Here is a 20636-nt window from a genome sequence, read left to right as displayed (position 1 = left end):
GGCTGGAGGACACAGTTGGGCCACTGCCCGGGGCCTCCGTGGCCCCTGCCTCGCTTCGCCAGCCCCACCTGCGCCGTCAGGGCTGTCGGCGGCACCTGTGCAAGGCCGAGCCCGGGCTCGTGTGCATCCAGGGTGACAGGTCTTTGGAGAGCTCGTGAAGTCAGTTTAATTCATGCATGAACATGAGTTCATTTTTTATACGGCTCTTTCAGAGACACCAAACCGTTGTGCGTAAATCGAAAGAAGTCCTTCGGTTCTTATTTAGAACTGTTTAGAAAGCTAAGTACGTGTAGCCTAAAACAATCAGCATGTGTTTTCTCCCCTTACTCTAGTGTGTGCAGTTACACATCTGTCTGTGGATAAACTCACATTGTTCATAGTCAGGCTTAGCATCTCCTATGAACTGATTCCCAGGGAGGAAAGCCAAAAAGGAAACTTCTGTGATTCCTCTCCTTTCCAGCAGACGTGGGAAAGAGACCGTTGGAGGATATGGGATCACGTGTGAAATGCAGTTGTGCATGCGGCTGTTGCTGGAGTCGTGTTCTGACTGGATGTGAGGGGGCTCTTCGTCTACCCCTCTGCTTTATGTGGGGACCAGTGTCTTGTGGGGAGATTAACCTTGGGAGGCAGGTGGGTCAAGGCGGAGCACAAGAGAGGCCCTGCCTGGGCCCGGGGAGAGGAGCCAGCAGCACGGGGAAGAGCGGGGGTAGCTCTCTTCCCTTCCATCTTGAGGGGGAGGGGCCGGGAGGCTGTGCCTCACCTCAGCTCAGCCTTAAGTGGACTTTGCTTTAGGGCCTGTCTCTGATAGAGCGCCCGGAGCCTTGCCTCTCCACTGCTAGATGGAATCTGGAATCTCTCATCTACCTCTTAGTCGGTTTCTACATGTGAGAAGCAAGCTTTGGGGCCAGTGTCCTCATACATACTATAGAACTTAAAAATAATTCAGAGGTTCCCTGCAAAACTAGTCTCAGGGTTCCTGTGATCCGTAGCTTCTACCTGAATTAGAACTGGTTTGGGGTACCTGAATTTTGATTGGTTAGCCTTAATTATAGCCTGGCATAATCATTTCTGGTGATCAAATCATAAAGTTCTATCAGGGCACCTACGTCAGTGGTGCTATGCTGGTCAAAATTTGAGATTTTGAAATAAAAAATTTGTCACATTCATGCCTCTAACTAAGTATGTGTTCTTTTTTCTTCGCTTAGGTTATTAAGGTTGAAAGAAAAAAGGGAAGTAGTATGGCTTTCTCTCCTAACCCTGCTTTGACCGGTACTTTTCTAAAAAACCCAAATCTCCTCCAAAATACTCTTAATGCTGTCAATCACAGTTACGGTCATTGCCCTCAATTCAGTCCCTCCACTCTCCCTGCACTCTGTGTGTCTTTGAGGCAAAGATGTGTGTGCGGTTCTGTTCTCAGCACACCCAGTCCTCCTCTGACAGCCCGCTTCAGCCTGCGCTTTCTGCCGCTCCCTTACCTGCCTGGCTCCCTTGCCTGCCTGCCTGCCTGCCTGCCTGCCTGCCGGGGTGAAAGCTCCATCTGCCGGCTGGGCTTGGCTGTGGGGAAGAGCCGGAACCGGATTCCCTCGGCAGGAGCGGGGCTTTGGCAATGCAAGAGGCCTGGCCTCGGGAGGAGTAAGCCCCGTGGTGATCAGAGCAAGGGCATCCACCTGGGGGACGGGGGTGGTGGAGCGGTGGACAAAGGAGCAAAGTGTGAGGGTGCTGAAATGGATTTTAAAATAAAAATTAAGAAACTCCTACCTCCAGTTATTCTTGACCAAAACAATAAGAGTACTCTGACCCTACCTGGTTCTCTTTGCCGTGTATATTTAATTAGATGATCTAGGTAGCAGATTTAAGTGCCATGGTCGTCCCATCCCCGGTGAGGGACAAGTGAAGGAGTTGAGATGAGCGGTAAGGTGGTTTGGACAGGTTCTAAAAGTTCACGTGCTGGGGGGGCCGGGGGAGGGATGGGGGAGAGCAGAACCCACAGGTCACCAGATGCCCTGATTTTAGAAAGGTAAGCAGATGCCCTTGTTAGCTTCTCCCAGTTACAGGCCCACACAGTCTCTCAGAGAACTCTTTAATAAGATCACATACTTTTGGCTCAGAGTCCAACCACAAAAGCGGCAAGCCCGTGTATCAGCACCAGTCTCCCTTCTGCAGGATCAGAACAGAGGAGACTTTTTTCCTTGGCTCCCGTCCTGTGGGTCCAAGTCCAGCCTGCGCTCACTGACAGACCCCAGGGGCACGGTGGGCCTCCTGGCCCTCAGCGCCTCCTGTCTGGCTACAGCTTGAGTTCACTGGGCATCGGCTCCCCTCGCAGGCCAGCCAGCAAGTTGTTAGCTGCCAACAAGGACATGGTGTTTCGGGTTCCGTAGGTGGCGCTGCCAACGTGGGGCAGGATCACTGGAAAGGGGAGGAGAGGGAGGTAAGGGTGTGTCAAGAGCCTTAAAGTGGGCCCTGTTTTCCTGACTAGGGGTTGCAGGGAGAAGAAGAATGAGAACCTGCCTTAGTGTTCTTTGATTCGCCTTCCTGTCATTTGTCTTTGATTGGCCTACTGTCCTTACGTGCTCCACTCCTGTGGGGCTGAGGGTTAGGGGAACGGTACAGGGACTCGGGGCTGCTGGAACCCAGACGCAAGGGTGGCAAGAGATTCGGATCCTAAATACGAGGATGTCGAGCCCAGAAGGGGTCTTGGAGCCTATCTAGACAAAGCCCTTCAGCTACCAGACGGTGAAACCAGGCGCCAGTTCAGCTTAGAAGTTGCAGCACTGATCGTCCACACCACACCCATGCCCCTGAAAGTGGTGCCACAGGGCGTCTGATCTACACAAATAACTACAAGATGAAAGGGCGGACAGACCAGCTCCCTCTGGCCCCACTGCAGAGCAAGTAAGGTCACTTGTCCCCAAAGAAGGCCTTTCGAAAGCAGCATCCAGGGCACCGAGCTGCACTGCCAGGCCTGCGGGGATGGGACCGTTCCAGCTGTGGGCAACAGCCCAGACGGGACAGCCAACGCTCCTCCTTTCAGCCTGCTGCGGACAGTGGGCACAGTGGAGTTTCCAAGGGCTACAATAATGGGGGCCTTCTTGTGGGGTTCCATCCCAGAGTGTACATAAAGGACAGGGACTGGCTCAGCCCCTACAGTTACGTAAGAGCCTGGAGACAGAAAGCACACCAGCTACCTGGACAGACAGAACTTTATATAAAGAGCTGTTAACCAGGCACAAAGTAACTGGGGAGGCTAAGAAGCAACCACTGAGGCAGCGCTTCTCCAAGTGCGGCCCTCGGCCCCGCAGCATCGGTGCTCAGGACGCCCCTCCCCTGCGTCGCAGCGTGCCAGTGTCACCAACAACCTCAACAAGCACGGTCCCAGGTGTGCCCCCCCTGTGCCCGGTACTGCTCAGGGTAGCTCTGCACCCAGCACCTCCAGACCACCTCTAACTCCCGCGGGCCCAGGTGACTGCATCGGAAAGTCAGTTCTCACCACAGTTCTTCAGGGTCAGGAGAGGGTGGTCTGTAGGCAGCGGTTCCGGGGTCGTCACATCCAGTCCAGCAGCTGCAATCTGCCCGCTAGTCAAGGCCTGGTACAGGTCGTCCTGGTTCACCACGTCTCCCCTGGGAAGGACAGTGGTGCCGTGGATGCCCCCACGCTCCCTCCACCCAGGCCTCCTCCCACGGAATGGATTTCCCCGCGGACCAGGCACACTGGGCACTGACTTTGAAAGCAGTAAGGCTGATAAGCTACTTCTTTTTTTTTTTTTTTTAAGATTTTATTGATTTATTTGAGAGAGAGAATGAGAGAGAGAGAGAGAGAGAGAGAGAGCACATGAGAGGGGGGAGGGTCAGAGGGAGAAGCAGACTCCCCGCCGAGCAGGGAGCCCGATGCGGGACTCGATCCCGGGACTCCAGGATCATGACCTGAGCCGAAGGCAGTCGCTCAACCAACTGAGCCACCCAGGCGCCCTGATAAGCTACTTCTTTACAGTAAGTCTGTGCAGTAACACTGGGAACCCCAGCCCCACCACTACGTAGCTGTGTGACCTTGGGCAGGTGTGTCACCTTCCTCCGTAAGACGGGGAGAATACACCCCACTCCCAGGCGTGCTTACTGACCCACGATCTGCATCTGTGTGGGGCCCCATCCAGGTGTGTCTGCCCGAGAACGTGCTGAGAACCACGGCGTCACGCTGTGGGGCGCGGGCCCAACACAAGGATACACCTAACCACATCCACCCGAGGGAGCAGCCCTCCCTCCTGTGACTGAGCCACTGAAGGAAAGAAAGGACTGGCTCGAGACTTCATCCTGCACCCGAAGTAATACTCGTTGGGCAGGCAACAATGCACAGTACCCGGCCCAGTCCTGGGTCTGTGCGGGGGCTCCGTACGCCGAGGCTGAGCCACCGTTGGCCGTCAGCGCCAGCCCTGCGCTCCCGCCCGATCCACCTCCCCTCCAGGGCACCTCCTTTGCGGCTAAACATTAATAATGACGGGGGCCTCTGGAGTGGAGAGACCTGAGGCGGACCCCATGGAATCCCTTCCTTTGCCTTTACTTGCCTCCAAACTGGTTTAAGCAGGTTCAAAGGGCACCATCCAGGCAGGGATTGGAGTGGCAGAGAGGGAAGGTCTGCCCCCATAATATGCCCAGTGGCCTGAAGGCACCCTGGGGACACTGTGATAAACCGAGATAAGTTGGGTTGGGGCCTATCTTTCCAGAAGCACCACGGTTCAAGCTGTCACTAACTCAGACCGATAGACCCAGGCTCAGTGTTACGGTAGGTCAGCCTCTGAAGGGCTGTTAAGGTCGTTACACCCAACTCTTTGCAGCAGAGAAGAACATGGGCCGCCCAAGGTTACCTGGTCACTGGCTGCTATCACGCCTCCACTCCCCAAGCCAACTCTGCCACATGCCCAGCCCTGAGCATGGCTCAGGGAACTGCTGGGAACCAGACAGGCCAGGCCTGCTCTGAGGGCTCCTCCTCCCAGCCTGGGGCACTCTCCTGTGGCCTTTACTGTACTTCAGAGCTGGGGCTGGCTGGTGGTTGGTTTAGGGAGCAGCAGGCTCTGCCCAAGGTCTCAGGGACAAGCCATGGGGATCCCGGCAGCAGGGACAGCCCCTCTCTAGACATTCTCGGTGCCCCAGGGAGCTTGGGCGGCCCCAGCGTACCTGCTGATGTTGACAAACACAGCCGTGTTTTTCATCTGCTGGAAGAAGTCCTTGTTGCAGAGCCCCTTGGTTGCAGGGGTTAAGGAGCAGGCCACGATGATGAAATCAGACTCAGCAGCCAGCTTGGGGGTGGACACTGGGGGAGGGCAGGGTTCCATGAGATGCTGAGTCCCAGGCTGGAGACAGCAAAAGGATGGGAGACCAAACCCTTGCCTCCTCCTGCCAAACTGGAAACTCCCAAGATGCTTCCTGAAGGCCTCGCGTCCACCCAAACACCTCTGATAACTGACAGCTACTGGTGGGGTCCTGGTGTACTACATTGTTTATCCAGCCCCCTGGTCTCACAGATGGGGAAACTAAGGCCAGAGAGGGGCAGGAGCTTGGTTCAAGGTCACCACCTTCAGGGTCCAATGTGCCAAAGGGGTGAGGAATGGCTAAGATCTAGGTGTCCTGTGCTCACGACACTGTGCACCCTCCAGGGGGCTGGATCCACTGGACACAAGGCTGGGGGACAGTGCTCACCAGTTTATTAGGGAAACCGGGTGTCCAAGTTCCCAGCAATTCCTTACGTCTGTCACCATCCCTGCTGCTCTGCCCAGGCACAGAGGGCGGTGACAAGGAACTCTGAGAGACAGGAAGCCTGGAGAGCTCTCAGGCATGAAGAGAACTCACCGTGTGGCCTGGGTACGTCCCTGTGCTCTCCGACTGGGCCCCTGCATCCAGGGGCAGGTGGCCTAGCTAGTACTTGAGGGACGCCACAGGCCCCAGACACACCTGCCTGAAATGCTGCCACTACAGAAATACAGAGGCACCTCTAACCAGGCACAGATGGGGCTCCTGCGGAAATCAAGGTTTTACTTACCAAACTCTGCCTGGAATTCTGCAGCTTCCTGAGGCTTGGGCTGGCGCCCCGTGTACAGAAATCTCTGGACACCGAATGGCTTCAGACGCTGAGCAATGGCCTGGCCTGGAGGCAAAGAGAGTCCTGGCTCGTCTCCAACCCCTCAGAGGGCAGGAGCAGCACCCAGCAGCTCCAGGGACAGGGAGCCCCTGGGGGGGGGGGGTAGGGAAGCATACTTCTGACTTTAACTGGTCCTGACCCAGTAGAACCAGCCCCCCACAGGCCCATACCACCCTTAGGGGACCATGTGACAGCCCTTCAGAGACCCAAAGGCAGCACCACCACTCCTCGGCAGTGGTGACTGGCTTCTGCTGTCCTCACACGTCCTGGGCACCTTGAGGGCCATTTGCTAACCATCCCTGAGAACTGGGTCTGCCATCCCAGAAGCGGTCTGACCAAGCAGTCCCCTCCCTCCTTCTGGACCCTCTGCTTTTATTGACGCAGCCCAAGACCTCTTAGGATTTTTCGGTGGCCTGGCCAAACTGCCAACTCGCCCCAAATCTTTCAAGACATTTTCACACGTGCTGCTCAGGAGACAGGCTTGGGTGGCTGGATTTCCAGAATCGGAATGTGCCCCAAAGCTGGTGGGTTCCTCCAAGCAACTCTCCGGTATGAGGCACTGCTGGCCGGCCAGACTGTCCATACTCTCCCGCCTCATCCTCCCCTCTGGACCAGGCTGAGGCCGGAGAGCCACAGACAGCTGCCCGGCTGAGCTCAAGCCTTTAGGCCAGACTTCTCCAAGCCGGGGCCCCTGGGAGAAAACTAGCTCTGCCCCGTCGGCAGAATCACAGGTAAGCTCTGCTCCCTGGACCCGCTGGTTCCTGAGTTAAAGCTTTACATTTTGGCAGGCCTGGGGGAGCACGGGCTGTCCCACAGGAAGCCCCTCCTCAAGGCCCCAACCCAGCCATCGCCACTTTCATCTGTTCTGTATGGAGCTGTAACCATAAAGAATCCCGACTTTTCAACTTGCTTCTGTCACCTAGCCAGTTCTTAAGGAACTCCTATTTTCATTTCTTTTATTTTTTGTTTCTGCCTGTGTTTTATGAAGCTGGGTCTGGACAGCGACTGCATGCAAAGTGCACTGGGAACTTGGCCAGTGGTGGCCACTCTTTCCAAAGGATGGCCAACACCCAGACACCGGGCACCAGAGACTCAGACGAAGCCAAGGTTGCTGGGGCAGGCCAGAGGGAAGGTGGGGGCCTCACCTATGCGCCCCAGCCCGATGATGCCCACGGTGCTCCGTGTGAGTCCATAGCCACACATCCACAGGGGTTTCCATGAGGTCCAGCCACCGCTGTGGGGAGGGGAGGGGTGGGTAAGAGCCCCGGCCTCGGGCAAAGATGAGGGCTCTCTGTGAACGAACAAAACCAGGACCCCCAGACAGGGACTGTGGTCTAAGGGGTAGAAGACCCTGCTCTCCAGCTCACAGGACAGTCCATAGCATGAGTTACACCATAGCCACTGAGCGCTGTGGATGAGCAACTACAATGACTCTTCCTTTAAAGCCACTGGACGACAGACTCCGAGGGCTGGGAGGGGCCTTAGAAGTTCTCATCCCATTTTGCAGATGGGGAACCTGAGACCAGAAAGGGTGCCCTGCCTGAGGCCACATCCAGCCAGGGCAGAGGTGGGAGCAGCAGGTTGCAAACTCGGGATTTGGGATTCCAAAACCAGTATTCCCAGTGCCCCAGGGAAGCAACACAAAGTAAAGCCATAGGCCCAGCCATTGCCCTGGGTGGACAGGGGGATGGAGGCTGCCTTGAGCCACCTCCGAGAAGGGTGCCGACTCCCCGGGCAGGAGGGTGAGCGGGACGTGCGGCATTGTGTCTCCTCAGCCCAGCGCTGCCCTCGGTGTCTGCCTCGGCCCCAGGCCCACCCCGGGGCCCCAGCTCCTGGTCCACAAACGCCGAGGGCCTGCACAGGCCCATCTGCCGGCCTCCCTGCAGCCGCAGTGCCTTCCCGAACCCTCTATAACACACAGACCCAAATCCCTGATCTGAAACCCTCGGGCCAGGGTTTTCAATTTTCCGATTTTAGAAAGGTTGTCTGGTGCATATTGTCTAATCTATATAACAACACCCTCAGCAGTATCTAGGGTGGTACCTGTTGTCAAACACACCAGTTATCTGCAGCAAAACATGCATATTCACACAGCGTAAGAAAAATAAAGATCATAAATAGCCTCTTGTCATTTCCAGTCAGGTTTTGCCACCAAAAGATTTATGAAACCACCTTCAGTTTTCCGAGCTTCTCGGATTTCTGCATCACGAGCAAGGACGGAGGACCTATCTCCTCAACGTGCTCAAGAGGATGCCCACCTGCTACTTCTCGTGGGAAGCCTCTGATCCATACCCCTGCCCCTACTTCCTCGCCAACCAGGCAGGACTGATCTGGCCCTCCCTATCCTCCTCTCTCACAATTTCCCCTCAAAGCCACGATTCCCCCACATTTCTCTTCAGCTCTGCCCTGTCCCTCAGTAGTCTGGCTGAGTCTGTCCCTGCTCACTAGATGAGGCACCCCCGGGGACAGGGATCACACCCGGGCCAGGGGGACGCCGGGGGCTCAGGAACCAGCTGCCGAGCACAGCCAACTTTCCTGTCAGGGGTTCACTCACTTCTTCACCTCCTCGATGGCTTCTGGCAAGCGGCGACAGGTGGTGAGCAGCAGGGACATGGCGAGTTCTGCCGTGGCGTCTGTCAGGACATCTGGGGTGTAGCCCACACGGATGCCGCTACGAAGCCAAGATCTGGTGGTCACCCAGGCCTCAGGCACCTTCACCAATTTCTAGCTCTGGGACATCTCCAAGCTGCTGCTCTGCTCCCTCTTTGCACTGCCCACCGGGAAGCTCCGAGTGGTAAAGGAGCAACTCAGGGACGATCAGCCTCCTTCCTGGTTCGCTTCTCTCCCGCATGGCAAAGGACGCGAAGATGAAAGGTCACGGCCCCAAGTCTGGGGCAAATAACTACTCGACCTTTCTGAATCTCCAAAATCTAACAAGGGAAGTAATACTACCAGTAGCCTTTCCTACTTCAAGGAGTTGTGGTGAGGGTCAACAACCAGGCTGAACAGGAAAGGGAGCCACCTGGCAGATGCAGTTACCCACAGCTCCTGACGGTTCGGGGCCTGTCGGACCTGCCCTGTGCTCACGCGGACGGACTGCACGCTCAGCCCCCTCCCAGTCTCACTGAAGGGCGGAGGGGGCTATGAGCAAATAAAGACCCAGCTCCCTCTCCCGCTCTGGGAGCCAGCCCTCACCCCAGACCCCTTCCAGAGCGCAAGCTGCTTTTACCGCTTCTTGATTTCCTCCAAAGCCAAGTGGTCAACGCCCACAGACATGGTGCTGATGACTTTGAGATTGCCTCCTGTTGTGCAGAAAAAGCACTGTTTGTATCTTTCCTTGTGGGGTTCCAACCCACACCACTGGGGATACCATGGGGCCAGCTGCTTGTTATTATTTTCTGAGAGTAAGAGAAAGGCCGACATCTCTGTTCCTCGCTAGAATCCTGAACAACCCTACCTGACAGACTCGACCATCCGACTTGACTCCTCCATTGCAGACGCTGTGGCTCAGGGAGGTGAAGTGGCCGGCCCCAGTCACAAGCTGCCGAGTGGCAGAGCTGGGCTTCGCGCTGGGGCCTCTGACACCAAGGCCTCCACTCCTACCCACAGGAATGTTCCCTCAACAAAGCCTCCAGTCTCCTTTGACCGCACCTGGGGCCCTGCTGTGGACACACTGGGGTGTCCACTGAGAAGCGGCCGGGGTGCAAGGACAGAGGACCTATCTCCTCAATGTGCTCAAGAGGATGCCCACCTGCTCACACCCTCTCTACGGGGCAGGGCACCAGAAAGCTCCAGGGCCAAGGCTGGGGCATGGATTGGCTCAGCACTGACTTGTGAGGGTTCTCCCCATCTGGCAGCCTCTAAGTCTGAATCTTTCCTCAAAACGACTTTCTAGGGTGACATTTACCCTGGCCCAGGGCTGGGCCCCGTGACTGGCGCTAACACACCCCGGGTGCCTCCTGGTGCTTGGCACTGAGACGGGCCCTCCTGCAGGAGACAAATGAGCCCAGGAGGGACAGGGCCTTTCTCGAGGTCATAAGCAAGGCTGTGGCAGGGCTGGATAAGGGCCCAGGGACTCGGGTGCTCCCACCACACCACCCTTTGCCCTGCTAGCTCCCTGCAGGGATTCGCAACCAGGAGAGGAGCAATGCCTGTGACAGAACTGAGAGGTCACTGTGGGCCTGTGGGGGGAGCCAGCCACAGCAGACTGAAGTGCCCTACGGGGCCAAGACACCCTTGGAATCCTCCCCAGCCCTGCCCAGTGCACACACCTGCAGCATCCAGGAGCCTCTTGTCCACTCGGTCAGAGAGGAGGCAAAGTAGGCCGTGGGCCCCCACCACACCTCGCTCCAGCTCCTTGGCAGGGATTGGCTCATCTGAATCCCAGTGCTCCACCTCACAGCTAAAGACCAAAGAAAGACCACTCAGAAGCAGCGGAGCCACAGATGCCCCCAGGCTCCCGAAGGCCCCCTGGGACTGCACCTCCCTCTCAAAGTGAGAAACACTGCCTTCTGCTTGCTCCAGCCTCAGGCTGCCTGGGGCTGGCTGAGGAGTCAGGGTCAGGCTCGGGCGGCCTCAGAACTGTCCCGAGAGGGTGGCTGAGGGTAAAGGGCTGTCACAGAGTGGAGGTCACCAGAGCCTGACCAGAGCCTAGTCTAAAAGGAGAAAGTCATGGGGACAGCTCTCAGCTCAAAGCAAGGAAGAACTTTATCACCCTCACAGGAGGCCTCATGGCCAGTGGGGGGCGGTGGCCTGAGGTGGGCAGTCCCTGCACCAGTTGAGGCTTGACTGTCCTGTCCTGGGAGTCCATGCCACGGGAAAGTCTCCTACTTGCACTCTGCCGGGAAGGATAAGATCAAAGCAATGCACCGTGGAGGAGTCTGAGGGCACACTTCCACCACAGCTCGTGAGCAGTGGAGGCGTTCCCAGGGGTGCTGCCCAGCCTCCCAGTCCTTGCCATTTAATTCAGTGCCCCCATCACATATAGCAAGACACAGGGCGGCGGCCGGCACCTCCCAGAACACCCTGCTGCAGCACCTGGCTGACCAAGGGCCTGGCACAGGCCACCCTGCACCCTCCTTTCCACGGGCATGGCACTCAGAGCTAGAGCTGCTCAAGCCCCCGCCATGACTGCTCCCCCCCTCCCCCGCCGCCCCCAGTGCTTGCAACCTGGCAGGTCCCTGACAAAGGTTTTGTTGCACTGAACAAAACAAACAAATCTCATTTTTGCATGGCCCTGGTTTCTGAGCCTGGGTTCCACCTTCTCCCTGCCAGACACTGGCTGCACAGACCTGGGTAACACAGTGTTTCCGCTGCAGTCAGACAGGCTGAGGTCAAATCCCAGCTCTGCCACACTGCAGCTGTGACTTTGGGCAAGGCCCTTAACCTCTCCCAGTTTGCTCATCTGTAAAATGGGAATTATAATACCAACTTCAGAGTGTTGCAAGGATTAAGCATTTATGTCTACGAAGAACCTGGAAAACTGGCATGTTAATGGTCATGAGAGACCCCTGCCAACTATCCAAAGGGACCAGGCCAGTGACTGCGAAGGTCCCTGACCCTGCCAAAAGTGACCTCAAGGGTAAAGGATTAACAGCCTGGATCTTGCGTCACCGGCGGCGTCCCGTCTCCCCAGGCCTTTCCCTTCACCCGCACTGCACGTGCCAGGGGAGCTGCGGTCCGGCGTCACTGCAATAGGCTTGGACAAGGCTAGGCCGCAGAGAACTTTTTTTAAGCCTCCCAAAACTCCATGACCGTCCAGGCCGGGCACAGGTTGGCAAGGCCGGCCAAGACGCAAGCGCAGGATCCGGGCTCCCTCTGGGCCCTCCCCACCAAAAATAAGTGGGGTTCAGGAGGCCGCCCCCAGCCCGCCCCCGCCCGCCTGGAGACGCTGAGTCACCCAGTGTGCGGGGTGTCGGAGATCCAGGGGAGGGCCCGGGCTCCGCAGCCCCTTCCCCGACACCACCCCCCGCGCCAGCCCGGGCCCGGGGACTCGGCGTGCGCCGGGGGCGCGGCGCGCTTACTCTGCGGCCCGGGCGAGCGCGGCCCAGCCCTCGGGGGGGATCCTGCGGGTGACGAACACCTTCATGAGTCTCACTGGCCTCATCCACCTTGCAACTGCGGAACACGGACCCGGACCTCCAGAAGGAAGCGGGACGCGACGGGAGGCGGGGCGGGGCCTCGGAAGGGGCGGGGCCGGAGCTGGGCGGGCGGGGCCGGAGCTGGGCGGGCGGGGTCGGGGGAGGAGGGTAGGGAGGGGGAAAGGTTGGGGGGAAGTGGAGGTGGGGGAGAGGGAGCCCGTGGGCCTCGAGGAGCGGGACTGTGTGTGTTCAGGGAGTGGCAGTGACAGTGTGACTCTGTGGGGTGGAACTGTGGCGCCCCTAGGTGTGTGTCTCGTGAAGCTGTGTGCATGATCAAGCCCTCATGAACTGGGACTTGTTCTGGGGGCCTTGGTCCTTGGCCCCCAGGGCCCCCCTCAGGGATTGGCAGGTGTGTCTGGGGTTGGAGTTGGGGTGGGTAAAGGGGCGTCCAGGAGAGTCCTGTGTGAGTATGTGTGGACGTCTGTCAAGATGCCTATAGCTGTCGAAGTGTGTCTGCGTCTGGAGAGGGGAGATGCAGTCAGGGACCATCCTAATTCCCAGGGCCTGAGCACCCTGGTGGTCCTTGCTAGGTCTGTTCCATTATGGTCACAGTGTTCCCGGCAGGGGCCTTTGGTCACAGACTGGGCTCTGAGCCAGGCCTCTGCCTTATATACTCAGGAGGCTGGACGGGGGCAGTCTGAACCCAGGCATGGCCCCTTTAGTATCTGGTGCAATTCCCCCATATGAAACCCACAGCTGTGGGGGGCAGTTTAATTGGTTGTGGGCCACTTGGCATGCTGGACAGCTGCTGGCCGGCTGGAGGCAGGTCATGCAGAGGGCCAGGGTGCTGGATAGGGCCATGTGGAGTCACAGGCAGACCTGGGCTTTGCAATCCGATATACCTGGGTCTGAATCTCAGCTCTGCCACTTACAAGCTGTGTCCTCTTGGTCAGTTCACATCATCTTTCTAAGCCTCAGTTTTTAGCTACAAAATGGGGTAAGGAGCACTTACCTTTCAGGGTTATTGTGATGATTAAACCAGCAATGTTTGCACAGGCCCTGGGCCATGGTAGGTGCTCATCAAGCTCAGGCTCTGGAGCCATTGTGCATGGGCTTAAATCCCAGCTCTGCCACCCACTGACCAGAAGTCAGTAAACTGTGTGCCTCAGTTTCCTCATCTGTGAAATGGGAATAATAGTAACACCTGAATCATGGTTTGTTGAAAGGATGAACTATGTATCGTCCTGTGTGTTACCACAGCATATAACACATGGGGTGCTTGCCTGACAAAGGGTGACACAGCCAAGGAGACCCACACCCTGGTGCCCTGAGGCTGGCAGTTGGTCAGAAATGGAGTTGCCAGGGCGCCTGGGTGGCTCAGTTGGTTAAGCGACTGCCTTCGGCTCAGGTCATGATCCTGGAGTGCCGGGATCGAGTCCCGCATCAGGCTCCCTGCTCGGCAGGGAGTCTGCTTCTCCTTCTGACCCTCCCCCCTCTCATGCTCTCTCTCTCTCATTCTCCCTCTCAAATAAATAAATAAAATCTTTAAAAAAAAAAAAAAAAGAAAGAAATGGAGATGCCAAAGTCCAAATGAGGATAACTGGGAGGGGCCCGGGCCTAGGAGCACCCAGAGGACAAAAGCCCTGCCTGGCAGTCTCTTCCCCGCCAGTCTTACCAGAATCCATTTCTGCCCCCTCAGGGCCCAGAAAGGAACCAGAGACAGGCACAGGGAGGTAATACGTCCAGTTTGGGTACACAGAGCAAGGCACTGGAAAGGCCAGAGCCGGCGTTCTGGGTCGTCTGCACCCCTGGCCAGTGCCGCACTTTGCCATCTCCCCAAGTCACACATTAATAAATGCCTAACCCACAGATGGTGATCTGCACCGCAGGGCCATCTCAGGGGCAATTTCTGAAATACTTCAAACATTGACACAACGAGGTGTTTTTCTGTCTCCAGCAAGGTCCTTGGGGGGAATGACACAGCTGGGTGACTCCAAACTCTGTTACTCAATGGTGAGACCTGAGCGCAACTCCTCCCGCACGCCAGGACAGGCGAGGACACGGGGTAAGCCTGTCCACCAGGGGCGGGAGGGGGCATGACACATTAATGGGCCCCCTCCCCTAAGGCAGAGCACCCAGCTGGTGCTCAATAGGTGCTACTGGGCAGGAGGTGTGAGCCGGAACAGAGAGCCAGCTGAAGGTCCCTGAGGAGGGAAACTGTGAAGTGGTAGGGAGAGAGGATCTGAGCTGGAGAGGGGTTCACTGGGTACAACTAACCGTGGAACGAGTCGCTAATATTGATGGGGCTCTTACTAAGTTCCAGGCACTGGACATGGGAACTCATGAATTTAAACATCTCAACCCCTTTAGAGTTGTGCTGTTATTCTGCCCACTTCACACATGAGGAAACTGAAGGCAAGCATGGTGAAGTTTGGGGAGCCTGGCTGGCTGGATCGGTGGAGCATGCGACTCTTGGTCTCGGTGTTGTGGATTCGAGCCCTATGTTGGGTGTAGAGATTACTTAAAAATAAAATCTTAAAAAAAAAAAAGAGTGCTGAAGTTATTTGCTTAAGGTCATACAGCTGCTAGGAGGCAGAGCTTGGATTCAAGTCCCAGCACCCCAACTCCAGACCCAGCACCCTGACTCCAGACCCAGGCTCTTAACCACTGTGCAAGTCTGTGGGAGTGGACAGGATGTGTTAATCCGTTAGGGCTGCTATAACAAAATGTCATATATTGGATGGCTTTTTTTTTTTTTTTTTTTTTGACAGAGAGAGAGAGAGCACGACCAGAGGGAGCAGCAGAGGGAGAGGGAGAGGGAGAAGCAGGCTCCCCGCAGAGCAGGGAGCCTGATGTGGGGCTTGATCCCAGGACCCTGGGATCATGACCTGAGCCGAAGGCAGACGCCCAACCAACTGAGCCACCCAGACACCCCTACTGGGTGGCTTAAACAACAAACATTTATTTAACACAGTTCTAGAGGCTGGAAGCTCAAGGTCAAGGCACAGGCAGATTTGCTGTCTGGTGAGGTCTTCCTAATTCATAGATGGCTGTCTTCTGGCTGTGTCCTCACAGGGTGGAAGAGGCAAGGGAGCTCTCTGGGGTCTTTCTTAAAAGGACACTAATCCCACTGGTGAGGGCTCCACTCTCATGGCCTCACCTCCTTTTTTTTTTTTTTTTTTTTAAGATTTTTATGTATTTATTTGACAGAGAGACACGGCAAGAGAGGGAACACAAGCAGGGGGAGTGGCAGAGGGACAAGCAGGCTTCCCGCCGAGCAGGGAGCCCGATGTGGGGCTCGATCCCAGGACCCTGGGATCATGACCTGAGCTGAAGGCAGAGGCCTAACGACTGAGCCACCCAGGCGCCCCATGGCCTCACCTCTTAATTCCATCACACTGGGCATGAGGATTTCAAAATATGAATGGGGTGGGGAGACACAAACATTCGGTCAGTAACAGAAGTAAAAGGGGCAAGTGAGGAGCTACATCTAAGGTATTGCCTTAGGAGGACTCTTGGAACTGGCTGTCACTTTGTCACTTGGATGGATATCCAGGAGGAGGTGCAGGGTTTGGGGAGGCTGAGTTCAGCTTGGCAAGGAATGAGTTCAGGATGCTTGCAAGATGTTCTGAGTTTCTGGTGGAAAAGCCCAGGAGGGACGTGGGGTCTGAAGGTCAGGGACAGGTGGGGGCTAGGGACATAGTTCCAGAGTCAGCAGCATGCAATGGGCAGCCTAAGAGACACCTGGACAACTGAGAGCCAGGGCCCTAGTTCTGGCAGGGAGATCGAGACTCAGAGCACACAGAAGTTCAAAATGACAGTATGAAAAGGAGTTTTTGTAGGGCTTTTCTAATTTCACTTTGCATATAATTTCACATCTCCATTGAATCCCTTTGGAACACTGTGTGTATATGGTTTGAGGAGGTGCTCGCCTGAATGTTCTCAGATGGCTACCCAGTTATTCAAGTACTATTTTTAAAGGAATGTTTTATTTAATTTGGGAATAATTCATAAATGCACAAGATGCAAATTCCCAAAGGCACACAAGGGTATAAGATGGAATTGTTTCTCTTCTCCCCGGTCCCCCCACTCAGATCCTCTCCCCAGAAACAGTGGCATCTTCCAGAGGGGCTTGATATTTACAAGAATATGCACACACTTTCACAGAAATGGTAGCATGTACACACACTTTGCATCACCGGTTCTTTACTGAACGGTGTATCTTGGTGGCCACTCCACATCAGTACACATCATTCTTCTTATTGATGCAGAGCATTGCACTGTAGGAGTGAACCATAAACAATGAACAATTCCCTACTAAGGGACATTTAGATTGTTTCCCCATCTTTTACTATGACGGTGCCCCAGTGAAGAACCTTTGGCAGATGTCATTGTGTGCAGGTGTAAATGCAGCTGTAGGATAAATTCCCAGAAACGAAATTGCTGGGTCAGAAAATACATGCACTAGAAATTTTGACAGATTCTGATAAAATGTTTTTCACAGTTGTTCTATATCCTCTTATGGGTAATGTATGAAAGCACCTATTTTTCTATAAACTATCCATTGGTATGCTTTGCCTGTGCAGATAAGCTGGGCATCTTTTCTTAGTGATTCGCAGGCATTATTTGTACAATAAGGAAATAAGCCCTCTGTCTGTAGTTGCAAATATGGTCTTTCCCCCAGTTTGTGTTAGCCCTGTGATTTTGTTAATTATTTTTAATGCAGACATTTTTGATTCTTTATGACGTCTACGTTTTGTCACACATAGTGTTATCAGGTGTCTGTTGCTATGTAACGAATTATTTCAAAACAATGGCAGTCATTTTACTATCATTTCTTGTGGTTCTGGACATTGGCTGGACTCAGCTAGAGCTTCTTTTCAGGCTCTTGCATGTAGTCAGAGGCTGGTTGGGCTGGAGTCACTCCTATGTCTGCTTATCAGTGCTGGCTGTCAGCTGGGCCCTTGGCTAGGCTGTTGGTCTGGACGTCTACACAGGACCTCTGCCTGTGGCCTGGACTTCCTGCCAGCCTGGAGCCTGGGCTCCAAGCCTAGGCCATTCCAAGAAAACAGAAAGGGGAAACCTCTCAGCCTCTTAAGGTCTGAGCCTGGAAATAGTACTACATCTCTTCTGCCAAATTCCATTGGTCATGCAGTCATGGAGTCTTTTTTCTTTCTTTCTTTCTTTCTTTTTTTAAGATTTTATTTATTTGTTTGAGAGAGAGGGAGGGAGGGAAAGGGGCAACAGGGGAAAGGGGCAGAGGAAGAGAGAGAAGCAGACTCCCCGCTGAGCAGGGAGCCCAATGCGGGCCTCGATCCCAGGACCCTGGGACCATGACCTGAGCCGAAGGCAGCCGCTTAACCGACTGAGCCACCCAGGCGCCCCCTTTCTAGCTAGTCTTACGTGACTGGTCATATGTGAGGTAGTAAAGGGCTGTTGTTTTGTGGTTATTTGCCGTAGTACACTAATATAGGTAAGGACATATCTCAGGGCCCCTTAGGGCCCCTTTAGGAGCAGAGTTAGGTGCTTGTGGCCTGTTTCATTTCCGAGGCTTTGTGAGAACAGGGTTGGCTCAGAATATCTGCCTCAACCACAAACTAGCCAGATGGCATCAGGCAAAGCATTTCTGATGGATCCTTGGTTTCCAAACCACAGAATGGGGGACCAATCATTGGATGTCATGGTGGTCAGTATGCACTAAGCCCAGGACCAGAGCCTGGGAAGTCCACAGGAAATGCTGACCGAATGGGATTGACTTTGATCCTCACCTCTTTGGTCAGGGGAAGGTAATGGGCCCAAGTCATGCCCATGTCCACGTCAGGCACTCCCTGCCTCCCTGGCTTCACACCCACCGCTATGGCACTTGCCCCCTACAATCCCCTCCCCTGCTCTAGGCTCTGGACCCCTCCTGCCCTTGGTCAGGGGGTGTAGAGGACTCAGGGCTCTCGGCCCTTGGGATCTTTCCTAACCATCTGGCTTCTACCCCATCTCTAAGATTTGTCCCCATTCCAACTTCTGGAATCTTGGACCTTGAGCCTGAGCCAACCTAGTAACCCTCCTGAGCCCCGACCAGCTGTCCTGGGGACCTGCTTGACTCTCTGCTCCTCTGTTGCTCCCAGCCCTGGCTAGAATCCAGCCTTGGTCCCCTGGGTTGGGGGCCCCACGGCAGCACCCCAGGGCTGACCTTGTTACCTAGCCCCCTCTCCCCACCCACTCAGGCATAGAGTGACTCAGCCTGGGCACGCATCCCAGACACACCTGAAGGTGGAACTGCCGTGGAGTAGCTGCAGGCTGGGAGGCAGGGAGTATGGCTGCCTCCTAGGCCATGGTGAAGGGCTGCAAGAGGCAACATATAGAAAAGTGCCTGCAAGTAGGGGGCACAATGCAGGTGCCCATAAATGCTGGTCAGATCTCTGACTCAGAGTTATGTGCTGCCCAGCTGTTCATGTAAAAAATGATTGGTCATATTATTGCAACATGTTATTAGAGCTAACACTTACTATGTGCCAGTGGTGTCTGTGGCTGTCCTTCAGGTCACCACATGTTGTCTTCACAGCGACTCTCTGCGGTGGGTGCTCTTAGTATTCCCATTTTGCAGATGAGGAAACTGAGGCCCAGAAAGGTTAAGAAACTTGTCCAAGGTCTCACAGCTGGTAAGTGGCTGAGCTGATATTTAAACCTAAGTATTGAGATTACTCTCGAGCCTGAGGATGATGGCCATCATAGATGGGGCCAAGCAGGGGGAGCCGCTCTGAGCTGCATCCCCAGCCACAGCCCAGGCCTGGACCTCTGTGCTCTCTGCCACCACCTCTCAGTGCCTGCACGCCTGCCAACACCAACTCCCCCAAACTCATAATGGAGATGGCAGGGAAGTACTTGGTGACTTGAGATAGGTGCTCAACTGCCGGCCCAGCTCAAAGCCTCAGAGCACCCCACACGGTCCAGGAACCCCTCACTTTGTGGGTGGGCTAGGGGCAGGAAAGACTCCTTCCTGTTTCCTGCGCTGACCCCCCTGAAACCCTCTCCTCCCTTCAGGAGCTCAGGGACCCCACTTTCTCAGGAAAAAACCTAATATCAGTCATGTACACTCTAGTAAAAGGAACCTGGTTCTCCTTTGGATACCCTCGTCTCATTCTAGACTCCAAACTGGCTTCTTTTGACATGGAAATCTCATTGAAAGGTCATGAATATATCATAAATCTTAGACAAGAAACTTTTCAACAAGACTATCACTCCAAACACAGAAAAGGTGAAAGTAGTCCAACTGCCCAAACCAGAGGCTCTGCAAACAAGGCCTTGAGTGGCATATGGAAATGTGAGCAGGGCTCCTATAAGGCCTCGATAAGATCCTCTTCTCTCTAAGGCCCAATTTCTCATCTGAGGAGAATGCACTAGGCCAGGGATCGGGAAACTTTTTCTGCAAAGAGCCCAGTAGAGCTGGACTGGAGCAGAGCTTCTCACTTTCACGTGCGCACAAAAATTACCTGGGGATCTTCTTAAAATGCAGATTCTAATTCAGTAGACTTGGGTGAGACCTGAGACTCTGCATTTCCTATAAGCGTCCACCTGTTGCTGCTGCTGATCCATGGAGTGCATTTTGAGTAACAAGAGGCTAGGGAAACTTCCAGCTCGGCTGCTCTCCGAGATCCTAAGTGACACTCTGATGACAGATCCTGCTGTTCACTGAAGAAATGCTCACTCGGGTCTGAACGCAAGTGAGCCCCAGCATTTTCTGTGCAACCTTCGCCTCTGTCCCATGGTTATCTTGCTTTCTTTCTGTATTTGCTGTGTTTTTTCTCTTACCTCCTGCCATTAGAGCATAAGCTTCTTGAGAGCAGGGCCTTTGTTGCTTTGTTTGCCACTGTTGTCCTGCAGTCTTGCTCATGCCAGGTGCTCAGAAAACATTTGTTGAGGGAATGAATAAATGATACTGGTGGGCGGCGCCTGAGTGGCCTCCCTCCTGGCTCATCCCCGCGGGGCCATCGTCGTTTTATCACCACCTAGTGCGCACTTCTGTGTACTGCGGGGTGGGGGAGAAAAAGGCTCTGCGTGTTTGATTTTGACCCAGGCAGAAGGTAGAGGCCACTGTGGGCAGCGAGTTGCCCCTTCTGGTGCCCATATTATCTGTGTTCTAGTCTGCTGGCACAGGAGGAGAGCCTTCCTGGGGGCGATGGCATTTGAGCTGAACAGTGAAGGCGACAAGATGTGGGAATGAGAGAGGGAACAATGGCATTCCTGGCAGAACAGACACCGTGACTGGACGTCCCGAGGCTCGAAAGCATGGGCATCTGGCAAAAGGGAAGAGAAGCAGAAGCCGCTGAGATAAGCAGTGGAAGATGAGACAGGTGATGATATAGGAGGAGGGGAAGAGACCCCAAGGAAAGGGAGCTTCCCCTTAGTGAGTGTTGGATCCGTGCCAGGCGCTTTCT

The 20636-nt window shown here is 55.0% G+C and overlaps 1 protein-coding gene and 1 long non-coding RNA gene across 3 annotated transcripts in view; both read right to left on the bottom strand.

The window, feature by feature from the left end:
• Positions 1-2066: 2066 nt before the first annotated feature.
• On the bottom strand, positions 2067-13290 carry GRHPR (glyoxylate and hydroxypyruvate reductase). Of its 2 annotated transcripts, none has more exons than XM_064579186.1 (9): positions 13220-13290; positions 10399-10529; positions 9357-9429; positions 8682-8798; positions 7273-7361; positions 6029-6133; positions 5167-5302; positions 3488-3618; positions 2067-2406 (listed from the first exon to the last, which is right to left on the bottom strand). In XM_064579186.1, exons 1-9 carry the CDS (start codon positions 13273-13275, stop codon positions 2285-2287), a joined length of 960 nt encoding a protein of 319 aa, XP_064435256.1. In that variant the 5' UTR covers positions 13276-13290; the 3' UTR covers positions 2067-2284. The 2 variants fall into 2 exon arrangements, with proteins under 2 accessions (XP_064435256.1, XP_045738662.1); XM_045882706.3 differs by lacking the exon at positions 13220-13290 and adding an exon at positions 12151-12309.
• Positions 13291-15459: 2169 nt separating this feature from the next.
• LOC135362672 (uncharacterized) overlaps positions 15460-20636 on the bottom strand; it is a 29696-nt gene continuing 24519 nt past the window's right edge. The window contains exon 3 of the long non-coding RNA XR_010407621.1: positions 15460-20495. This is a non-coding gene — a long non-coding RNA (uncharacterized LOC135362672). The remainder of the gene's footprint in view (positions 20496-20636) is intronic.

Source organism: Mirounga angustirostris, unplaced genomic scaffold (genome assembly GCF_029215605.1).
Source record: "Mirounga angustirostris isolate CCGP_5_RB_7025 unplaced genomic scaffold, mMirAng1.0.hap1 SCAF_15, whole genome shotgun sequence".
Taxonomy (NCBI): Eukaryota; Metazoa; Chordata; class Mammalia; order Carnivora; family Phocidae; genus Mirounga; species Mirounga angustirostris.
This window is presented reverse-complemented; position numbering and strand designations above follow the sequence as displayed.

Bases quoted from the DNA above. Each gene is read 5' to 3' on its own strand.
- GRHPR (XM_045882706.3), bottom strand. From the start codon at position 12,233: ATGAGGCCAGTGAGACTCATGAAGGTGTTCGTCACCCGCAGGATCCCC. The intron at 10,530-12,150 runs GTAAGCGCGCCG...TTTGGTCTTTAG, and splicing joins GCGCTCGCCCGGGCCGCAGA to CTGTGAGGTGGAGCACTGGG. The intron at 3,619-5,166 runs GTACGCTGGGGC...TGTCCTTCCCAG, and splicing joins GTGTTTGTCAACATCAGCAG to GGGAGACGTGGTGAACCAGG.